This window comes from Hippopotamus amphibius, chromosome 9 (assembly GCF_030028045.1).
Source record: "Hippopotamus amphibius kiboko isolate mHipAmp2 chromosome 9, mHipAmp2.hap2, whole genome shotgun sequence".
Taxonomy (NCBI): Eukaryota; Metazoa; Chordata; class Mammalia; order Artiodactyla; family Hippopotamidae; genus Hippopotamus; species Hippopotamus amphibius.
The window spans coordinates 136,359,774-136,380,808 of NC_080194.1; the positions used below are offsets into that span (position 1 = coordinate 136,359,774).

Consider the following 21,035-nt stretch of genomic DNA (forward strand, 5'->3'; position numbering starts at 1 on the left):
ACAAAGATTCCATAACTGACCTAAAGCAGCACAGCTAATTAAAGGCAGAGCAAGAACTCAAACTCAGTTCTAACTTTCAAGTTCTTCAACACTCCACCACTGCCTGCCAACTTCCTTCCAACAATCCACAAATTTACCTATGTCTGCACATAGAACCGTTCTTCCATCACACTCACATAATGGAACAAGTAAACATCCAATCTGCAGTAACCCTCTGGATCCAAACATTCCCTATCTTCTGAGCTATGCCATGTATCTCCAACTTTCCTAACACTTATCACATCATCAAAATATGAACACACTCAGAGGTCTTTCCTCTAAATAAAAAAAAACACTTAACTCTCTTTCTCCTTCTAAAATTCCATAAACCCTTTTCAGTTCATCTTGCTCAATGCACCCTGAACACTTGATTTGCTTTTGACAACTCTCTACTCACACTTTCTCATACCACTTTAATGGTTTTATTTAGTAACTTTAATTTCAATGACTCCCTCTACTTTTTCCCAATCCAAGTACTTTCTTAACCTCCTTCTTCAACCAGTTTAGATTTCATGGTCTATCATTTCAATAACTCTTGCCAACTCCCTTAACCTCCCTTAGTATTTCCCTCACACCAACCTGGCAAAATCACAACCCTGCATAAACCCAATTATCAATTATCTATCATCTGTCACTAAGCACCACATTCCCAGGTCCTCCAATGTTCACCTCCCAGATGCACTATCCAGACGTTTCCCTTCTCTTCAGATTCCAAAAAATTCTGCTAAATCCCCTCCTTTCTCTCCCCCCGCCCCATTCTCTATTTGACCAAGAGGAAAACAAAAAGGATACAGTAACACACCTACACCCAACTCTAGACCTTGACTAGGATTCCATCTATTTCTACCTTCTCTTAACCTCTCAAATAGTTTTTCTCCTGTGGGGTGTACCTTTCCCACCAAACTGAATCCTCTCCTTAAACTTGCAAAAATTTCTAATATCTCCTATTTAAAAATACAAAAACATATCAAAACACACACACAACAGAAAAAACTCCATCAATCCCACATCCCTCCAACCAATCTGCCTTTGCTCTTTGTAGTCAAACTAAGAATTGTCTCTACTCCCCATTCCATTTCTTTACCTCTACTAGCTCCTCCATCTACACCGATCCAACTTCTGTCCTATCACTTTTGGCAAAACCAGCTAAGAACTCCAGGTTGCTAAAAGCCAGATGTACTTCAGGCTGCTTCTTACTCATCCTCTCAAAGAGACTTTCACAGAGCTGTTGAGCAGGCTGTGGGTTGCACAAAGGTACCTTACAGAGTAATGAGATGGGCTGAATGAAAACTTCTTTTTAAAATCCTTACAATAACCTGGGCTCAGATCCTGAGAATTCAAAGTAACCAGATTTTTCCCTTCCTTTGGCTTACAGGATGTTATACTCTGTATTTCTTCCTACTACTCTGGTTCTGCTTTTTCAGAAACTTTTGAAAACGCTTGCTCAACCTCCTCTATCAAACAACTAAATGTTGGGAGTTTCTCAAAGCTTGACCACAGGCCCTCTATTCTTCTTACTTTGTACTCTTTCCCTTAACCCATGCTGATGGCAGTACTTTTCACCTGTATGACATCGACTCCCAAATCTAGGCCTGCATCGTACATGTCCACTCTGAGGTCCAGACCTATATACCCAACTGTTTAAAAAAACAATCTTAATGTTCTAATGCCTCAAACACAACTGGCTCCTTTCTTCCCAGAATCCCACTTTAATAAATGCTACTATCATCAGGTATTTTCCAATAAATGGCACTATTCGGTCAGTCAGACACAGTATGTTTCCCACCTCCAATTCTCACCTCTACCCCATTTCTCCTCCACGTTGCAACACAAATAATTCTTATAAGACACAAATCTGATGTCCTCCCACTGCCCTTACCATCTTATGTGCCTTACTTCCCTTTTCAGCTAACTCTCCACACTCTCGTAATCCTTTTACATTCTATGCCACAACCATCCCATTACTTCAGCGCCCTAGGTCACCTTGCTCAGACCCATTTGCCCATTTGCCTGGAACAGCCTTGTTCTTGGCCCTCGCTGACCCTAGCTAATTTTTCAATGTGCTTCAAGCGTCAGCTTTCCTTTGTAAAGTTTCTGATTCCCCTGAGGCTGAATAGGAGTCCCTGCTATATAAGTGCTACCAGAGAACCTAGTAGTTCCCTTAACTCTACGCCATTTGAGAAGCTTATTTAACTGTGTTCTGCCAGGAGACTGCAAATACCAGAAGGGCAGGAGCCTGTCAGGGTTACTTATCATTGTATCCCCACCGCCTAGATGGCATACAAATTACTTGTTGACTAAATGATTGCCTATTCTCACAACTGAGGCCTTTCTCTTGACTCTGGAATGCAGTCCCCTAACCTAACCCAACACCAATTTTTCTTCAAGATTCAACCTACAATCCATACTTCCTCTCCAAAACGTTCTATTAAAAATCAACATTTTCTTGGTTATTTGCTACAACAGGAGCACTAATTAAGAGTAATGACTCCAAAAGGTGAACTAAGTAAGATAGTTCCAATCCTCTAAGAACTTACAACCTAGAAAGAAAAGAACTGTTAGTCAGTATAAGCTCCAATTAGGAGTATAAAATGCTCTCTGATTTCAGAAAAAACGAAAAAAAAAAAAAAAAAAAAAAAAAAAAAAAAAAAAAAAGCAAAAAACCATCATTCAGGCCTTTCCTCAAACTCTTACAGCACTCAAAGAGAGTACCACCCTAGCTTGCACTTTAGTAGCTAAATATCAGCTTCAATTTGCTCGCTAGTTTGAGATGTTAGTACTGAAGACAGAGGTACTGTTATTATCTAATACCACACCTTTCACAGGGAAAGGAGAACAACACAGTGGCTGCTGCACGGAGAGGGGAGGGGAACTGACTAGAAGATGACCTTGGATCAAAATCCATTATGATTATTTAAGTAAAAACGCTGTCTTCTAAGTTAAAACTTTATATAACTAAAATCTGTCTATGTATATGATCTTAAGAGTAACTTTTCTGAACACAAAAAAGAAGCCAGTAATAGAAAGAGATGGCTTCAGTAATATATTTAAATGCACTGAATTTTTTAATCTACCTAATATGCATTTTAAAAGTCTTATTTTTATGCAAAGGACACTATCAAGTGAAAAGAACACTCACAAAACCAGAGAGAATACTTGTAAATCATATATCTCTTAAGAGTCTAGTATCCAAAATACATAAAGAACTCCCGAAGAGGGCAGACAGCAGTATCAAGCAGTATCAGCAGTATTTCGTCTTGTGGAACTGAAAACCACAGCCACAGAAAGATGGAGAAAATGAAAAAGCAGAGGACTTTGTACCAGATGAAGGGACAGGATAAAGCCCCAGAAAAACAACTAAATGAAGAGGAGATAGGCACCCTTCCAGAAAAAGAATTCAGAATAATGATAGTGAAGATGATCCAGGACTTTGAAAAAAGTCTCAATGCAAAGATCGAAAAGTTTACCAAAGACCTAGAAGAATTAAAGAGCAAACAAACAGAGATATGCAACACAATAATGGAAATGAAAAATACACTAGAAGGAACCAAGAGCAGATTAACTGAGGCAGAAGGGTGAATAAGTGACCTGGAAGACAGAATGGTGATCATCACTGATGCAGAAAAGAATAAAGAAAAAAGAATGAAAAGAAATGAAGATAGCCTAAGATACCTCAGAGACAACATTAAATGCACCAACATTCGCATTATAGGGGCCCCAGAAGGAGAAGAGAGAAAGGACCAGAGAAAATATTGGAAGAGATTATAGTTGAAAACTTCCCTAACATGGGAAAGGAAATAGCCACCCAAGTCCAGGAAACGCAGAGTCCCAAGGAGGATAAATCCAAGGAGAAACACGCCAAGACATACATTAGTCAAGTTGACAAAAATTAATGACAGAGAAATGTTATTAAAAGCAACAAGGGAAAAACAACAAATAACATACAAGGGAACTCCCATAAGGGTTAACAGCTGATTTCTCAGCAGAAACTCTGCAAGCCAGAAGGCAGTGGCATGATATATTTCAAATGATGAAAGGGAAGAACCTACAACTGAGAATACTCTACCCAGCAAGGATCTCATTCAGATTCGATGGAGAAATCAAAAGCTTTACAGACAAGCAACAGCTAAGAGAATTCAGCACCACCAAACCAGCCCTACAACAAATGCTAAAGGAACTTCTCTAAGTGGGAAACATAAGAGAAGAAAAGGACCTACAAAAACAAAAACAAAACAATTAAGAAAATGGTAATAGGAACATACATATCGACAATTACCTTGAATGTAAATGGACTAAATGCACCAACCAGAAGACACAGACTGGCTGAATGGATACAAAAACAATATCCATATATATGCTGTCTACAAGAGACCCACTTCAGACCTAGGGATACATACAGACAGAAAGTGAGGGTATGGAAAAAGATATTCCATGCAAATGAAAATCAAAAGAAAGCTGGAGTAGCAATACTCATATCAGATCAAATAGACTTTAAAATAAAAAATGTTACAAGAGACAAGAAAGGACATTACATAAAGATCAAGGGATCCATCCAAGAAGAGGAGATAACAATTATAAATATATATGCACCCAATACAGGAGCACCTCAATACATAAAACAAATGCTAACAACTATGAAAGAGGAAATGCAAGGCAGAAATAGAGACACAGGTGTAGAGAACAAACACATGGATACCAAGTGGGGAAAGCAGGAAGGGTTGGGGGGGAATGAATTGGGAGATTGGGACACCAAATTGTACACTCTAAATATGTGCTGTTTATTGTCTGTTAACTGTATCTCAATAAAAGTTCTTAAAAAAAATACATAAAGAACTCCTATAACTCAACAAAAAGACAATCCAATTTAAAAATGGGCAAAAGACCTGAATAGATAAATTTCTCCAGATATACAAATGGCCAATTAGCACATGAAAAGTTGCTCAACTTCATTAGTGTATAGAAAAATGCAAACCAAAACCACAAAGAGAAACCACACCCAACAGGATAGCCAAAAAAAAATTTTTTTAACACAAAATGACTAATGTGAGAGGTGGAGAAATTGGAACTCTCGTACATTACTAACGAGAACATAAAATGGCCACTTCAGAAAACAGTCTGGGGGCCTTCCCTGGTGGCGCAGTGGTTAAGAATCCACCTGCCAATGCAGGGGACACAGGTTCGATCCCTAGTCTGGGAAGATCCCACACGCCACGGAGCAACTAAGCCGTAAGCCACAACTACTGTGCCTGCGCTCTAGAGCTCGAAAGACACAAACACTGAGCCCTTGTGCTGTAACTACTGAAGCCCACACACCCAGAGCCCATGCTCTGCAACAAGAGAAGCCACCGCAATGAGAAGCCCATGCACCGCAACGAAGAGTAGCCCCCTCTTGGGCTTCCCTGGTAGCACAGTGATTAAGAACCCTCCTGCCGGTTGGGATACCAAGTTGTACACTCTAGATATATGCATTTATCGTAAAAAATAAAAAATAAAAATAATAAAAGAGTTCATATTGTATGGTTCCATTTATGTGAAGACTGAAAAGAAGAATAACTAATCCATGGTGAAAAAATCAGAAGAGTGTTGACCACCAGGGTAGAGATGAGAACTGACTGAGAAAGAATATGTAGAAACTTCCTTGAAGGAATCTGGGTTATGCAAGTGTGTATGCATTTGTCAAAAACATATCAAATGATTAAATTTGAGCATTTCATTGTATACAAATTCTTCTTAAAAAAAAAAACCCATAAACCAATATACTCTTTTTTTTTTTTTTTTAATACAGTGAACTGCATACGTTTGGAGTGTACAGTTTGGTGTCCCAATCTCCCAATTCATCCCCCCCCAACCCTCCCACCAATGTACTCTTGTCAATGATATGCATGAACTTGCAGAAGTGTTTAGAGGTGAAGTGTACTGATATTTGCAACTCACTTTAAATGGAAGATAAGGCAAATATAGTAAAATGTTAACTGTAGAATCTAGGCGGCGGGTATATGAGTGGTCACTATACAATTCATTCAACATTTCTATGTTTTAAATTTTTCATTAAAAAATGTTGAAGGGGAAAAAAAAAAAGACTCCTCCTGCCAATGCAGGGGACATGGGTTCGAGCCCCAGTCTGGGAAGACCCCACATGCCACAGAGCAACTAAACTTGTGCACCACAACTACTGAGCCTGCAAGCCACAACTAATGAGCCCATGCTGCACAACTACTGAAGCCCGCGCGCCTAGAGCCCATGCTCCTCAACAAAGAGAAGCCACTGCAATGAGAAGCCTGCCCATGGCAACAAAGAGTATCCCCCCCTCCCCACAACCACAGAAAGCCCACGCACAGCAATGAAGACCCAACCCAATAAATAAAAATAAATAAAGCCCATGTGCAACCATGAAGACCCAGATGCAGAAAGAGAGAGAAAGAGAGGAAGGGAGGGAGTGAGGGAGGGAGAGAGAGAAAGGAAGGAAGGAAGAGAAAGAGAGAAAGAAAGAGAAAGAGAAAGAGAAAGAGAAAGAGAAAGGGAAGGAAGGAAGGAAGGAAGGAAGGAAGGAAGGAAGGAAGGAAGGAAGGAAGGAAAGAAAAAGAAAGCAAGAAAGCAAGAAGGAAAGAGAAAGAAGGAGGAAAAGAAAGAAAGAAAGAAAAACAGTTTGGCAGTTCCTCAAAAAGTTAAACAGAGAATTGCCAGCAAATCCACTCCCAGGTATATGCCCAAAAGCACTGAAAACACGTGTTCAAATAAAAACTTATACATGAATGTTCACCACAACACAACAGCCAAAAGATAGAAATTCAAATGCCCATCAAAGCATGAATGGATAAATAAAATGTGGTATATCTATACAATGGAAGATTATTCAGCCATACCTATGGCAACACTGACATTACACTAAATTAAAGAGGTCTGACACAAAAGGCTACATACTACATGATTCCATTTAGATGAAATATCCAGAATAGGCAAATCCATAGAGAAAGTAGTTTTTTGCCAGGGGCTGGGAAGATGTGAAAATGGGGAGTGACTGCTTAACTGGTACTGGGTTTCCATTTGGGGTGATAAAAAGTTCTGGAACTAGATGGTGGTCATGGTTGCACACATTGTGAATGCACTTAATACCATCAAATTGTAAAATGGTAAATTTTACGTGTATTTTACCACGATTTTTTTAAAACCTTCTTTAAAATCTTCTTTATGACTTTCCTGACAAGACAAAATTATAGGAGAGAAAAAGACCCATGGTTACCAACAGCTGGAAGAAGTTGACTACAAAAGGTAGCAAGGAAACTTGGGGGGGGGATGATAACAGAACTATTTATAGCTTGATTGTGGTGGTCATGGTTACAATACTATCTGCATTCCTCAAAACCCAAAGAACTCTACAGCATGTAAATTATACCTCAATAAATCTGACATAAAGGAAATAGTATATTTCTTTAAGAAAAGGTATAAAAATAAGTAAAAGACCATTGATTTGTTTTTAATAATTCGATATTTCATGTCTTATATTGCCTACCATATTTAGTAGCCATTCTCCATGGAAAAGCAAAAATGTAGCACTGGATGCTCTCCAATGAAACCAAAGACTGTTAGCGTCTGAATTAATCAGGCATGAGAGCTGGAACTTCAAGCTCGGGAAGGATTAACCTAGCCAAGGTACGGAAACAAACAAAAAACAGTGCACTTATACCAGTAAAACACAATTGTTAGACTAATAGTAAAGAGTTCTAAATTTCTAGCAAAATAGCAATTTAACTCTTTAGAGATGCCTAAGTCCTTACAGCACTTTACTTTTTAAAAAAAGAAACACCCTCTAAGTTCTTAATATTTTTTATTGACTACCCATTTTGATATCTTTCAAGAAAAATTTAAAGAGTCGAAGCACTATAGCTGGCAAAATCACAAAAATCATTGCCTGAGAGAGAGAGACAGCAATGCACTTCTAATTTAAGTATTTAAGTATTATGAGGTTCTGTACCTCACCTGTCATAAATTCATATCTTACTAGGCATTAAGAATATTGATAGTTATAAAATCTGGTATGTGTTTAATCTCCAATACAAATGTGAATTCAATTTTCAGCATTTAACAAAAACAATTTTGCTAATGCTAAATAATCATTTACCTGAAGGCTCCCAAATCTAAGGCACCACATTAATTTGACTTTCTTCCGACCTTTATTTTTAACCCAAGCTAGTTTACAGCCTTAAATAAAACCCTGCTTCAGCGACCATTTGCATCGCTGCTTATCTTCCTCTTTTGTCGGCAAGTCCTGGAAGTACTTTAGAAACATCCCATTCAGCCTGGGAAATTGCCAAGACTGAAAGGAACTCTCTTACTCCATGACCTCCCTAGCAGAAGAAGGACAAAAAGACTGAAAGTCTACACAGAAACATGTCCCATCCCCTCACCCCTCACCTTCACCCAGACTCTCCAGTTAAATGCCAAACATAGCCCCTTAGGACAGAGAAGATTAAGAATCACTAAGAGTTAAACACTAAAGAAATCCTAAAAGGAAAAGTCTTGAAACCAGAGTGGTACTCTAATCAAGGAAAAGGCAGAGTGTTTTGTAATATAAGAAATGTGTGCAACCGTCTTTAAAAAGTCCTGAAAAACTGGGGCAGGACAGGAGGGGGGCAAAACAAACAAGCAAATAAATAAAAATTAAGTCTTGAAAACAGGCAAATAATTTCTGATAAAGTTCCTCTAACTAACACACTCAAGCATATCCCCAGCAGACTAACATACTTGTGCGATTCTCTAACAGTTACATATTAAAATTTTTCCGTTTAAAAATAACCCAAAAAGCACCGTGGTCTGTTTTTTAAATAAATGTACAGTGTAATAGATAATATCATCACCATTTTTATTTTTTTACAGGTCAAGAAAAATGATGTGGTTGCCAAAAATCACTCGTAACACATTAAGAAAAAGTAAATATTATGCAATCTAGACACAGATACTTTTAAAGAAAACTATTATCAAGTTAGGCTCTACTGCCACAATGGTATGGTATACCCTACAAATCCTGGACACAGTCAAGGATTTGGGCATCAAAAGAGCAATATTCTAACATGCACCCCTTAGTGTGTAACACATCTTAAATGTAATGGTAAGTATGGAAAAGACAACTTACTGAACTTCATATTTCACGATGATTCCCAACAGAGAAAGACACTACCAGAAATATCTTTAAGGCATTCTCAAGTTAGACACACATGACCCCCCCACCCAACCTTCTTAAAAAATAAATACACCTTAGAGAGAAATCTAAAACACCTTGGTTCTATTTCTAACGTTACCAACATAATGATACTAAGACAGCAAGTGGATTTTTAAGTAGACTCTGATTCCTTTCAGCATCTCCAGTAACTCTAGGACCTATCTCCTTAGGTATCTTGGGGTAGGAAATACACTATTAAATACCAAATTGGTAAACAAACATACTACCTGTAAGCAGTGGTAAAATATGTATGGTAACCCTTCTACCTAAGCACCGGAACCTCTGTTTCAGAGGTGATCTCTAAACAGCCATATCCTCCCCTACTTAAACATAAACAAATAAAAAGATCTCATGGATAAATCTTAAAAGACATGGACTCCTAAATCAAATATCTGAGAAAGGAAGATGTTTTTCACAAAACCCACATAATTCTAGCTGTAGAAATATTTACTCAATGAAGAGGGTTTGGGGTAGTTACTGAAACATCCTAGGAAGCAGCAATCAAGAGCCAGGGAACAGCGCTCCCACTGTGCTCAGCAGCAGCCAGAAACACACTGAGGTATTCTAAGTACTGAGCCATAAGTTTGAGAAAGCTATGGAACAGTTCAAAATTATCACTTAAGCCACTTTAAACTCAAAAGGCCTATACAAACGCTTTTTCTTCTATTACGTTTTACCCTAAACACACTTGTATCAGATTGATTTAAGTGACATAAAATAAGAACCTTACAACGAAAGAGAAAAATCAATGTTTCTAGATATGAAGTTCCTTGGGAGACACCATTTACCCATTTTGAGTAAATTTATAGTGCCATAATTTAAAATAGTACCAAAATCTCATGACAGCTGAATATTGTATATACATCAGAAAATGATACAAAATTTCATTAATTCCTATCTGTTTAGAAGATACATACGGTTCCTCTTTTTTTAAGTACTTCAAACTATTACACTGGCAGACTCTATCCTTTCCATCATTCCATGATTTCCTTACTCCCTTTAAAACAATACTATAGGGGAGAAAACGCAATGCAGCATTCAACTGATGTTCTTATAAGAATTAATTCTTAAATTCCAACTGTATAATGAAAGTGAAGCAAGGTAAAAGCTACCTTTTAACCTACCCTGTCTCTAATTCCATTTGCACCTGCCTTACAATAAATGCAGTCACAAAGATTACGTTATTTTTGCTGGCTCACAATTTCAACTGGTATCAAGTTCTTAAAGTGTGAATTATAAAACATAGAGAAAAAATTATAAAAACTGGGCTTCCCTGGTGGTGCAGTAGTTAAGAATTTAACAATTATATGAGCTTCCAGTCATATATCCTCTAAGAGATTTGAAATAAATGCCCTTCATTAAGTTTTTAGAAGTTACTACATACACATACACACCACACACACTCTCTAGTACTTAGAGTACTAGAAGAGAAGAATGAAATTTGAACTAGAGTGTGGGTGCATGTGTATAGTAAATTCTAAAACTTTTTGAAGAAGAGATAAATTCTTCAAAATTCTTTAAAATTCCAAATTTGACTCAGATGTGGCAACATAAATAACATTTGTATAACATTTTACAGTTTTGAAAGTAATTTCCCAAACTTTATCTTTAACCCTCACAAGGTTAGGGAAGGCAAGAATTACCTCCTCAGAGGGACAGCTAGTAATGTCCGTACAAAAGACCTTTGTTTCCCCCATACTTAGTCCATTGCTATTTTCATGACACCAGCCTCTCCTAAGACAAATATCTGTAAAGGATCAAAACTAAAAATGCACACGTTCTTAAAAATCAATATACCTTATAGAAGAATCTAAAACACTCTCATTCTATTTCTAACTTCTCCAATGTAATTATACTAAGACAACAAGCGGATTTTTAAATGGACTAAAAGAGGGGGGAGAAGGCACTGTGGTGTAATTTTTATATCTTCGGTAAGATTACAATAAAAACACAAGGAATACTAACATTATAGTAAGGATACAAGATAGGCCCCTTTAATTAAATAAAAGGCTGCTTTTACAAAACTTTGTTTTATAGTCAACTGATTACCACCCCCCAATACAACCTTTCTTAAGCATTAAGTTCATCTTCAATTTCAGTATTTTCAAAAAAGGAACAAGACACCACATATTAAATTGATAGCAATATTTCAAGTAATGACAATTAATCATAACAGAATTCTAACTCAGTCCTTCAAAAACAATACAAACTGTGCCTCAAGGTAGATTCCTCTAAATCAGACTAATGAATAAACACTAAATCTCAGATTTCACTGTCTTACTTCTGGGAAACCATTTTCACTTTTCTTCACATTTATCAAAAGAATATAAGGACAGGCAAGAAACAAAATCAATCCCTTTAGGAAAGAAAATCCAGGATGTGTTTTCTTTCCAATTAAACATGTATTAATTCATCTGCACCATACTATGTAACACTGGTATGATCACCATCTCTGGATCTTTTTAATCATCTAATCAGAAAGGAATCCCATTCTATAGAGGACAGACAAAAAGTCCAACATCCTTCCTCAAATTAATAGATTTTTCTTCCTAATTTCTGGCAAATCACAGGAAGTCAACATACACTCATTAGGGCAATGAGTCCTAATTCTCAGCATTAGAATCAAAGCAATGAGACTGGAAATAAAGTGATATATTTCAGACACGGATTCCAGGGTTCATATTATCAAGGATATAAACTAAGCAGACCCTCAAGACACAGACTAGCAAGCGTCATGGGTTACTGCAAAGAACTAAATATTCCAAGATGAAAGTTAAAATTTCAAACACACATACCGATACACACATACATCTTTTTAAATCAGAAGAGGAGAGAGTAAAGAAAATTTTTCAATTAAATTTAAATAAACTTAATTAAATTTAAATAAAAGGAAAGTTTTTTAAGAACTTGAGTAAAAAATAAAATTGTTGGACTTCCTAGGTGGCGCAGTGGTTAAGAATCCGCCTGCCAACGCAGGGGACACAGGTTCGATCCCTGCTCCAGGAAGATCCCACATGCCGCGGAGCAACTAAGCCCGTGCGCCACAACTACTGAGCCTTCACTCCAGAGCCTGTGAGCCACAACTATTGAGCCCATATGCTGCAACTACTGAAGCCCACTTGCCTAGCACCTGTGCTCCACAGCAATAGAAGCCATGGCAATGAGGAGCCTGCATGCCACCACGAAGAGTAGCCCCCACTCTCCACAACTAGAGAAAGCCCATGTGCAGCAACAAAAACCTAACACAGCCAATAAATAAATAAATGTTGCCAATGCTGTCAAATACAGAGGAAAAACTAATACATATAGTCCAAGACATGCTTATCAGTGAAACCTTTTGCCTAACCAGCAGAAAAGGTATTAATATATTAGATGCCAGCCCAAAATAAAGATCTAGTAAATAAATATTAAGTTTAACAACTTTTTAAAATCTGCAAACATATATATATAAAATTACCTTAGGCCACTGCAGAGCCTGTAATAATTTTCTTATGGACCTATAAGAGCACTGCTGAGGTTCCTTATTGATGACGAAAAGGATAAAGGAAAAAAGTGGTGCCTTTCCTTATAAACAAAGAAATAGTATAATTTAGGAAGCTCCATACCAAAAAGCAATCTACAATTCTGATACCAGAAACCTTTTTTTTTTCTGCGCAGCTTCCGGGATCTTACTTCCCACACCAGGGATCGAGCCTGGGCCCAGCAATGAAAGTGCTAAGCCCCAACCACTGGACCACCAGGGAATTCCCCAGAAACTCCTCTTTTGAAAAAGATTTTTGAGTAATAAACACAAAAAATCTAAAAGGTTTTTAAATAATAAACATGAGATCCTAGACATATTATGAACTGCAACATTAACTTCCAAAGGAATTACTTCTAACAGGAATATAATGTCCTTTTTTCAAAGGATATGAAGGTTTATATGATATTAGTAATTCACTATGAAAGAAACCTGTTGATTCTGGAAAATTTGGGTTTCAGTCACTCCCTAATCAGCAAGCATACACTGGCAAGAGGTTTGTTTCCTCAGGCAATCTAATGGAATGCCAAAAGAGGCTCAACCCACTGCTTCACTTTTTGGTGATTAGACTGTTTAAATACTGTACAAATAGATAGAACAGATATGAGATAAACTGTCAATGTGTAAATTAACTTTTAATATGTGCGCAAAGTATTTCTTCAAGAGGATAAAACCTATGAATCTTAAATAGCCACAGTCTGATCTGGCCAGCTCAGTCCACTAGAACACTGTCAGCTTATTTAAGTTATTGCCTCAGGCTAACCCAGCTGCTCTACAAGGAACAGTTCCCCTCAAAATGCCTCCTACAGTAACAGTGTTCTCAGCCCTGAAGGTAACTTTAAACACTGAAACAAACTTGCAGAATTCCATTTTCAGGTATTTACTTGAGAAAGGACACTTGCACTAGGGAAGAAGGGATACAGAGATAAAACCATTATACAAGATGCATGCACATATAAAGGTTACGTCTTACTGGGGAAGACACACACACACACACACAAACTGTGATAGTGAGTTTTATCAGAGAAGGCTGCTGCTCCTCACTGAAGGGGTGGCATTCAGGCTGAGATAGCATGAAAACACCCAGGTCAAGCACTCTGAGAAGAGCAATCTATGCAGTAGCTACACAGCAAGACCAGGACATGCAAAGGCCCTGAGGCAGAAATGAGTTTGGGGAGTGCTTTAGGGCAAGTACATAGAAACTGGAGAAAATGACTCAGACTCAGCCCTCAGGAACTTAAACTTAGCTGGGGGAACAAAAAAAGATTGAAGTGATAAGCACAGTTACTTTCACTGTATATCTATAGCACAGAGGGCAGAGACAGGGTAAGGATCTTAAGGGAAGCACACTGTTCAGACAGAGAGCACAAAAAACAGAGCTACCAACGGTCGGTGCAAGAGGGTAGAGAAAGGTCCATAAACCTGTAGCTCACAGGAATAAATTTAACCAACAAACTTAGAAGAGCTCCTCTGTGTTCCAGGACTCAAATGCCTGAAAAGGTTAACAGCGGATCCCCCATCTGAAACTGTTTTCACAAGGATCTTCAGATATCCCAAGTCTGTTTACAGCAAAAGAGGAATAACAGAAATATGCTGAAGATGACAAGATTATCAAGCCTCAGAAATCATAAACTGGTAATAAATCATAAGATATATTCAAAGATTTCCTTTGAATAATAACTTTTAAGGGAAGATCCACCTGTATACTCTGCCAGGGTTTGGGCTGGGGGGATTTGTGTGTGTGTGTGGGGGGGGGGTGCAGTGGGAAGGGAAGTTATCCAACTGCAAAGTCATTGTGTACCTGTATCTTGATCACGGTCATGGTTACAAAGGTGTATACTTCCGTCAAAAAAAAATCACAGAACTTAAGGCCTTTACATCGATAAATTTTATCTCAAAAAAGTAACGAGTTCAAAAAAGAATTCAACTAAGAAGGAAAGTACAATCAACTAATACAAGATGGAGCAGAACTAACAATAAAAACATATACATACACCTGAAACTAATGTCTAAGTCAATTATACCTCAATTTAAAAAAAAGAAAAACACAAATGTCTCCATAAAAATTTAATAGGTTATACTCTATATTTTAAAAAAGTAAAGTATTTCATACAGGAATGAAACCACAAAATGTCCACAACCTTCACTGTTATACCTCTATACAAGAGGGAATATGTTTTATTTCGTAGTCCCCAAAATAAAATGGATCCTGAAAAAACTTTAAGATAGCCAAAGACAAGCAACCAAAAAACAATATGAAGAGACACCAAACAAATGACAGCTTGTGGGAATCCATAAAGGGAGGTCCACTGAAAGCTGCCTTCAGGGATTTATTTTAGGTGATTAGGATTGGGAAAGAAAAGCAAGTAAGCAAGTGCCAAGCAGTGAAGGCAGGAAACCCTAAATTTAAAAGTTGTGAGAACTTGGTGTTCACAAAAAACACCATCAACCACACTCCATTTTATGTACATGTCCATTCCATATAATTCAAGCGTCTTATCCTGAACTGAAGTGTGAGCAGATAAAACGTAGCACTTTAGTGACCGCCCTCAGTCAACACCATATAACAAATGAGGGGCTTTTGCTTATGGAAATTCCATATATTGAGCTGAATACTTTTGTCTGAATTTAGATCACAAATTATAAACAGAATATTCAGGTCCTCGACAGTGTCTTGTCTAGATTTTCCAACTGCCTCCTACTGTGATTACACACGCACACACATCAACTAATTTTAATCTTCCTCAATTATGACAATGCATGCTGGTAAAACTGGTAAAACAATGGTTCCCTAAAGTCATTTCAAACACTTCCAATATGATTCAAGACCTACAATACAACCCAGCTCTTAAGCTTCATCTCTTATTTGTACCACACCCCACAAATATTCCATCCTTCTAACCAAACTGGGAATTTTTTTACCAAGGACAACTGTGTTTTGCCATTTCCCTACTTTCTTCTATTTTTTGAGAGACTACCCCCCCAAATTTACTGTCAAAACAGAACAGATCAATTTAATGGTCCCACTGCCCCCTACTCAACTGTATAGCTTTCCCTCCTCTGACTCTCCAAGTTTTACACTGTAAATCACATATAAAAATAATTATACCAAGAACTGTATCACAATTAGTATTTATATAAGGCTTTACCTTTTACAAAGTCCTTTCTTATCTCCCATACTAACCAATAACCTCCTTAAAGACAGTGGCTCTATTAGTCATAAAAATCCCTACAGCATCACTATTTCCTGAATTAGAATATTTTCATTGAATTAGAACATTTCACAATCTCCTATTACTTGAAAATCCCTTCAGTTATACTCTCAACTTAAAAAGGAACCAAAACAGAAGGGGGAAAAGGGTTCAATTTAAAGATACAATTGTTGGGACTTCCCTGGTGGCGCAGTGGTTAAGAATCCACCTGCCAATGCAGGGGACACGGGTTCCATCTCTGGGCTGGGAAGATCCCACATGCCGAGGAGCAACTAAGTCCTTGCGCCACAACTACTGAGCCTGGGCTCTAGAGCCCTCAAGCCACAACTACTGAACCCGAGTGCCACAGCTACTGAAGCCTGCGCACCTAGAGCCTATGCCCTGCAACAAGAGAAGCCACTGACATGAAAAGCCTGCACACCGCAACGAACAGCAGCCCCTGGTCTCCACCCCTAGACAAAGCCTGCACACAGCAATGAAAACCCAACGCAGCCAAAAATTAAAATACATAAATAAATTAATTAATTAATTTAAAAAGATACAACTGCCAAATGTTTCATAAGGAATATATTTTATTCTATGATGGAAACAACAGACTTTCCCCAAATTAAACACCCATACACAATTATCTGAAACTCCTTAATGTACTCGAAAATCTGTGGTACAGAATTGGCAATCATTAAATTCTGTTTAACTAAAGCTTATTTATAGGTATAAAACTTGTTACTCCACTTAATTTTACCCTTTATGTATTTCACTTTTATTATGCACCTATGGACATCAGACAGTACAGATTCCTAAAAGGCTGAAAAGACAACTCTAGCTTCAAAAATCCAGCTTCTCACAATGTCAGACATACTAGTTTCTGGCTTTTCTATCTTCACAGCTCTCTTTCCAATCTTGTGGTCTGTGACAATGGAGAATGAAGGTATTTGTAGCTGTGAGAACTTCAATCTGCTTTTTTCCAAAAATGAAAGCTGTTTCTAATATACAGTTTCATCCTTTTAGAATTGTAGAACGATCTTAAGTTTGGGCACAGTAAGACAACAAATATTTATCTGTTAAACAAATTAAGTCTTAAGATTCCCAAGTGTGGAAGTAAAATTATGTGTTTTCAGTTGACCTGAACAGTTCCTCTTGTTTGCTGAACAAATCTGTATTTGACTCTAATGTCAAATTAATTTTGTCATTTTGGAGTATTAAAATGAACAATATAACTAATTATACACTTAATTTTTGTTTGTTTGCCACACCATGTGGCATGCAGGATCTTAGTTCCCTGACCAGGAATGGAACCAGTGCTTCCTGCAGTGGAAGCCTGGAGTCTTAACCACTGGATGGCCAGAGAAGTCCCATACACACTTAATATTAAAACAAATCATTCTGATCTCTACCCTGATTGGTGCACCTAGAAGATTACTTCCCAAAATAAAGTCAAGAAAAGGAGGGATGGGTTAGTGGCAATAATAAAACCACTTATTTGCCTAATCATTCTTAAATGTTAATGGAGAGTGTCATGAATGAAAAGGAAGACTATAAGCCAGTGCTATAAAAATGCTTTCTGCTAGAGGTATGCTGTTAGCCAAGGTGGGCTTGCTCGGTTGCCACATGACAGTAGTCTAGTCAGCCACCTGGAACACTTCCTGTCAATATGTCTGAAGTATCACGAGTGGCCATCATTGACTCAACAGTCGGCTTCCAGACTAACTGACAAACTAACACTAAAAGAAACCTACCAAAAATTGCTTTTTTAAATCCTACTTTTTAAAAAGCCTAAATCTAGGAAAATAGAACCAAAAAAATCAGAGAAGGGCTGGTACAGGAGTGCAAATAATTTTTTTTAAACCAAAATAATTCTGATGAACCATAAGGAATCCACCTGCATTTGAAGATGTTTGGAAAAATAAACCCTCATTTAAACAAGGAGAAAAACTGAGCTCCATTCTGTCAGTTAACTGGAGTCTGTCACCTTTCTAAAGTGAAGAGCAGACAGAATAGAAACCACCTCAAATTTAACTCATGAAAATTCATGACTTGGCAAACACCTGAGGTTTTTTTTATTGGCTATTTAACAAAACTACTAGGCAACCATGCAAAGAAATCAAGTTTTGCTATGGTGTATTGTCCATTACTTTTCTGTTACCTCCTCTACAAAATAGCCAAGTACTTCCAACATCCTAATCAACTGTTACTCCATGTAACCAAGTGCATCTCACAGCACCTGTCTACCAAGGGCTAAGTTCTGAGACTTTGTTACAGAGCACAGCTTTGAAGAAGGCATACACCCTCCCCCACACACAGCCAAGAAACAAAGTACCTGAAAGAAGAAAATATGGATAATATTAATAACTCACATACATATCCTGTAACTATATAAGCCATTCTGCTTCATACCTGTCAAAGCAGGTGATCTCAACCAATAGCTGCAACTGTGCTACTCCATTTATTTAGAACCACAAGCTACAGTTATTCTTTTCCAGAAACTCTAGGACTATTTGTAAAGGGCACTTTATTTAGTCCTCTAAAGGGATACTATGTACATTCTTTTACATATGCTGACCACAACACTCAAAAATAATGGAAAATCTACTATCAATCAAAGAGCTCTCTAATGTCAAACTCAAGATCATTTATCACCTAATTCATTAGAGAAAAAATATCATACATTTCAAGGAACATACCAAACAACTAAGAATGTCAACAGCAGGTGAAAATAACAAAACTAGTTAACTGATTTTATGTAAAGCATGCACAAACCCTAAACGGTAAAGAACAAGTAAAACTATGCTTTCCAAACTTTTTTCTTTTTTTTTGTAACTACTTAACATCTGAATTCCAGACTCAGGCATTAACTTTTAAAGACACCTAGTGACACACATCAGTTCTCAACATACACAGGATTTGGGAAAGCATATTAGACAGAGTAAGCTGTGTACACTCATTAGCCAAAAGATTATTTTGAGTTTTCTATCAAGTCTTAAAGTGTTACATTCTAACCTCTTACCAATTTATTTCCAAACACTGCTGGGATTACATGTAACCATAAGGAAGCAAAAGTCATCCCAACAACGTGTGTGCCTAACATTTATTTGGCCAGTTTCTGGACAATCATAATGCAAGTGGGCTTCAAAGTATGAAAGCTCCATGAATCAACCGACCCTAAAATATTACACACGTTTAGGGAGCTCTTCTGGGCACTGGGGTAAGTTCCAAGATAGTCTGAGTATTACAAGTGCTTATTCAGTAAGAGAGGTAAGAATACATCAGTCCTATATTAGGTACAACTGCCCCATGATTAATCAGAAAAACACGAAAATTATTATTATTTGTTTTTTCTGTGGATGCTCCTCAGGGAGTTCCCTGGTTGCCTAGTGGTTAGGATTCTCGAGTTTCACTATCCAAGGCCTGATCCCTGGTCTGGGAACGGAGATCCTGCAAGTGGCGCAGGGCGGCCAAAAAAAAAAAAAAAAAAAAGTCGACTCCCCTCAAATATTCATTTCCAACTAGGCCCCAAATCTGTCTGAAATCATACCAAATTCTCCACTCCTCTAAGCGAGTCTGCTCAAGTGTCCAGGTATGAACTGCTCTCCGCCAGAGTAACTGCCCCTGCACTTGGGGAAAATCTCCTCTCGTGCTCCACAACTACCCTGTTGTCAGAGTAAGGCCTTGGAGTGCTTTTTTTCTTTAAATATTAACACGTGGAGGTCCCAGAAGGGATCACACTTAAGGAAATCTTTCACGCCGGGGGCTGCGAGGGTGAGGGGTCGGGGAAGTTACTGGGTCACAGGGAGGGCCCCGTGCTCTCAGGACCCCCCAACTCGAATTCCATCTTGAGAGGAAGGTGGCAAGTAACAAGTCCCCCACCACCAGGTCCCCTTCCTTCACCCTCCTTGACCCAACTCCTGGGTCAGTGCCTCCGCCCAGCGCCCTGGGTCCCGGGTCCGGCCCCCAAGCAGAAATGCAGGGACAAGGGAGGCATGTAGGCCTCGCCTCCCTAAGGCCTTCCTCCCCCGGCCGGGACGGGAGGGGACCCAGGAAGCCGCGCCCGGTTCCCGGGGGGTGGAGAGCCTAGGCCGCGCCTCCCAGCCCGGCGGTCCTAGGCCGCGGCCCGCCCGAGGCGAGGCCCGGGGCCGGGGCGGCGGGCTGGGCGCCGGCTCACCCACCTGGGTTGCCAGTCATTCCAGCTCCGCGGGTACTTGGTGCCGCCGCCGCCGCTGCTCAGCCGAGACCCCGGGGCTCTGCGGCTCATTACCTTCCCCGACACGACATGGCCAAGCGCCGCCGCCCGAAGAAGCGCGAGTCGCCGCCCGAACCGGCCGCCGCCGACACTCCGCTCCGGCCCGGGGCTGAGGAGGAAGCCGAGCAGCAGGAGGAGGAGGCGGTGGAGGGCGGGGGAGGCGGACGGCCGTTCCGGGTTCCGCCTGAGCCCGCAGCGCAGGACGAGGAGGCGGGAGCGGCGCGGCGAGAGGGAGGCGGAGGCAGGGGAGGCGGCGACTCTTCCAGGGCCGTACGCGGCCCGCGACGCCGGGGCCCGAGAGGAGGACGACAGCGAGGAGGAGGCGGTGGCGGCGGCTCCCCACGCTCACACAGCCACGGCTTCCCCGCCTCCCGGCTCCGCCCGCCGCGCCGCCGCTGCCGCACGGCATGCTGGGAGCGAGGGGAGGCGCCGGCGCCCGCCGGACCAGGGGAGAGGGGCGGGGCCGGACCAGAAGGGCGTGGCCTGGGGGCGGGACCGGGCGCCTGGAGGGGACCGTCCTCCCGCTCCCTGCGCTAGTCTGGACTCTCCGCGGATCGAGCCGAGGTCCAGCCCCGCCGCGGGGGATCACGGGAGAGGGGATCTCCGCCACCACCCCCACACGCACACCGTCCCACAGACGCCCGGACAAGCACCTGACGCCCTGCGGGCCGGGTAGTCAGGTGTAAACAGGCAGCCAATCAACAATCTGGGGTGCCCTTGCGGGGGGAGGCGCGGGGAGGGGGCGCACTCGCACGCGGCATTTGGGTTCACGTGCGTCCACGTTCCTCACCCTCTACGGTGAAAAGTAGA

At 39.9% G+C, this 21,035-nt stretch overlaps 1 protein-coding gene across 7 annotated transcripts in view; it reads right to left on the reverse strand.

Annotated features, from left to right (window-relative positions):
- The window catches only part of SMG1 (SMG1 nonsense mediated mRNA decay associated PI3K related kinase), a 95,350-nt gene extending 74,766 nt beyond the window's left edge, over nucleotides 1–20,584 (reverse strand). For 5 of the 7 annotated variants that reach the window (XM_057695980.1, XM_057695981.1, XM_057695979.1 and 2 more), the window contains exon 1: nucleotides 20,152–20,584. In XM_057695980.1, the coding sequence (XP_057551963.1) occupies nucleotides 20,152–20,237 (86 nt within the window). In that variant the 5' untranslated portion in view covers nucleotides 20,238–20,584. The remainder of the gene's footprint in view (nucleotides 1–20,151) is intronic. The other 2 variants (XM_057695983.1, XM_057695982.1) reach the window with 2 other exon arrangements.
- Between the last annotated feature and the right edge of the window lie 451 nt (nucleotides 20,585–21,035).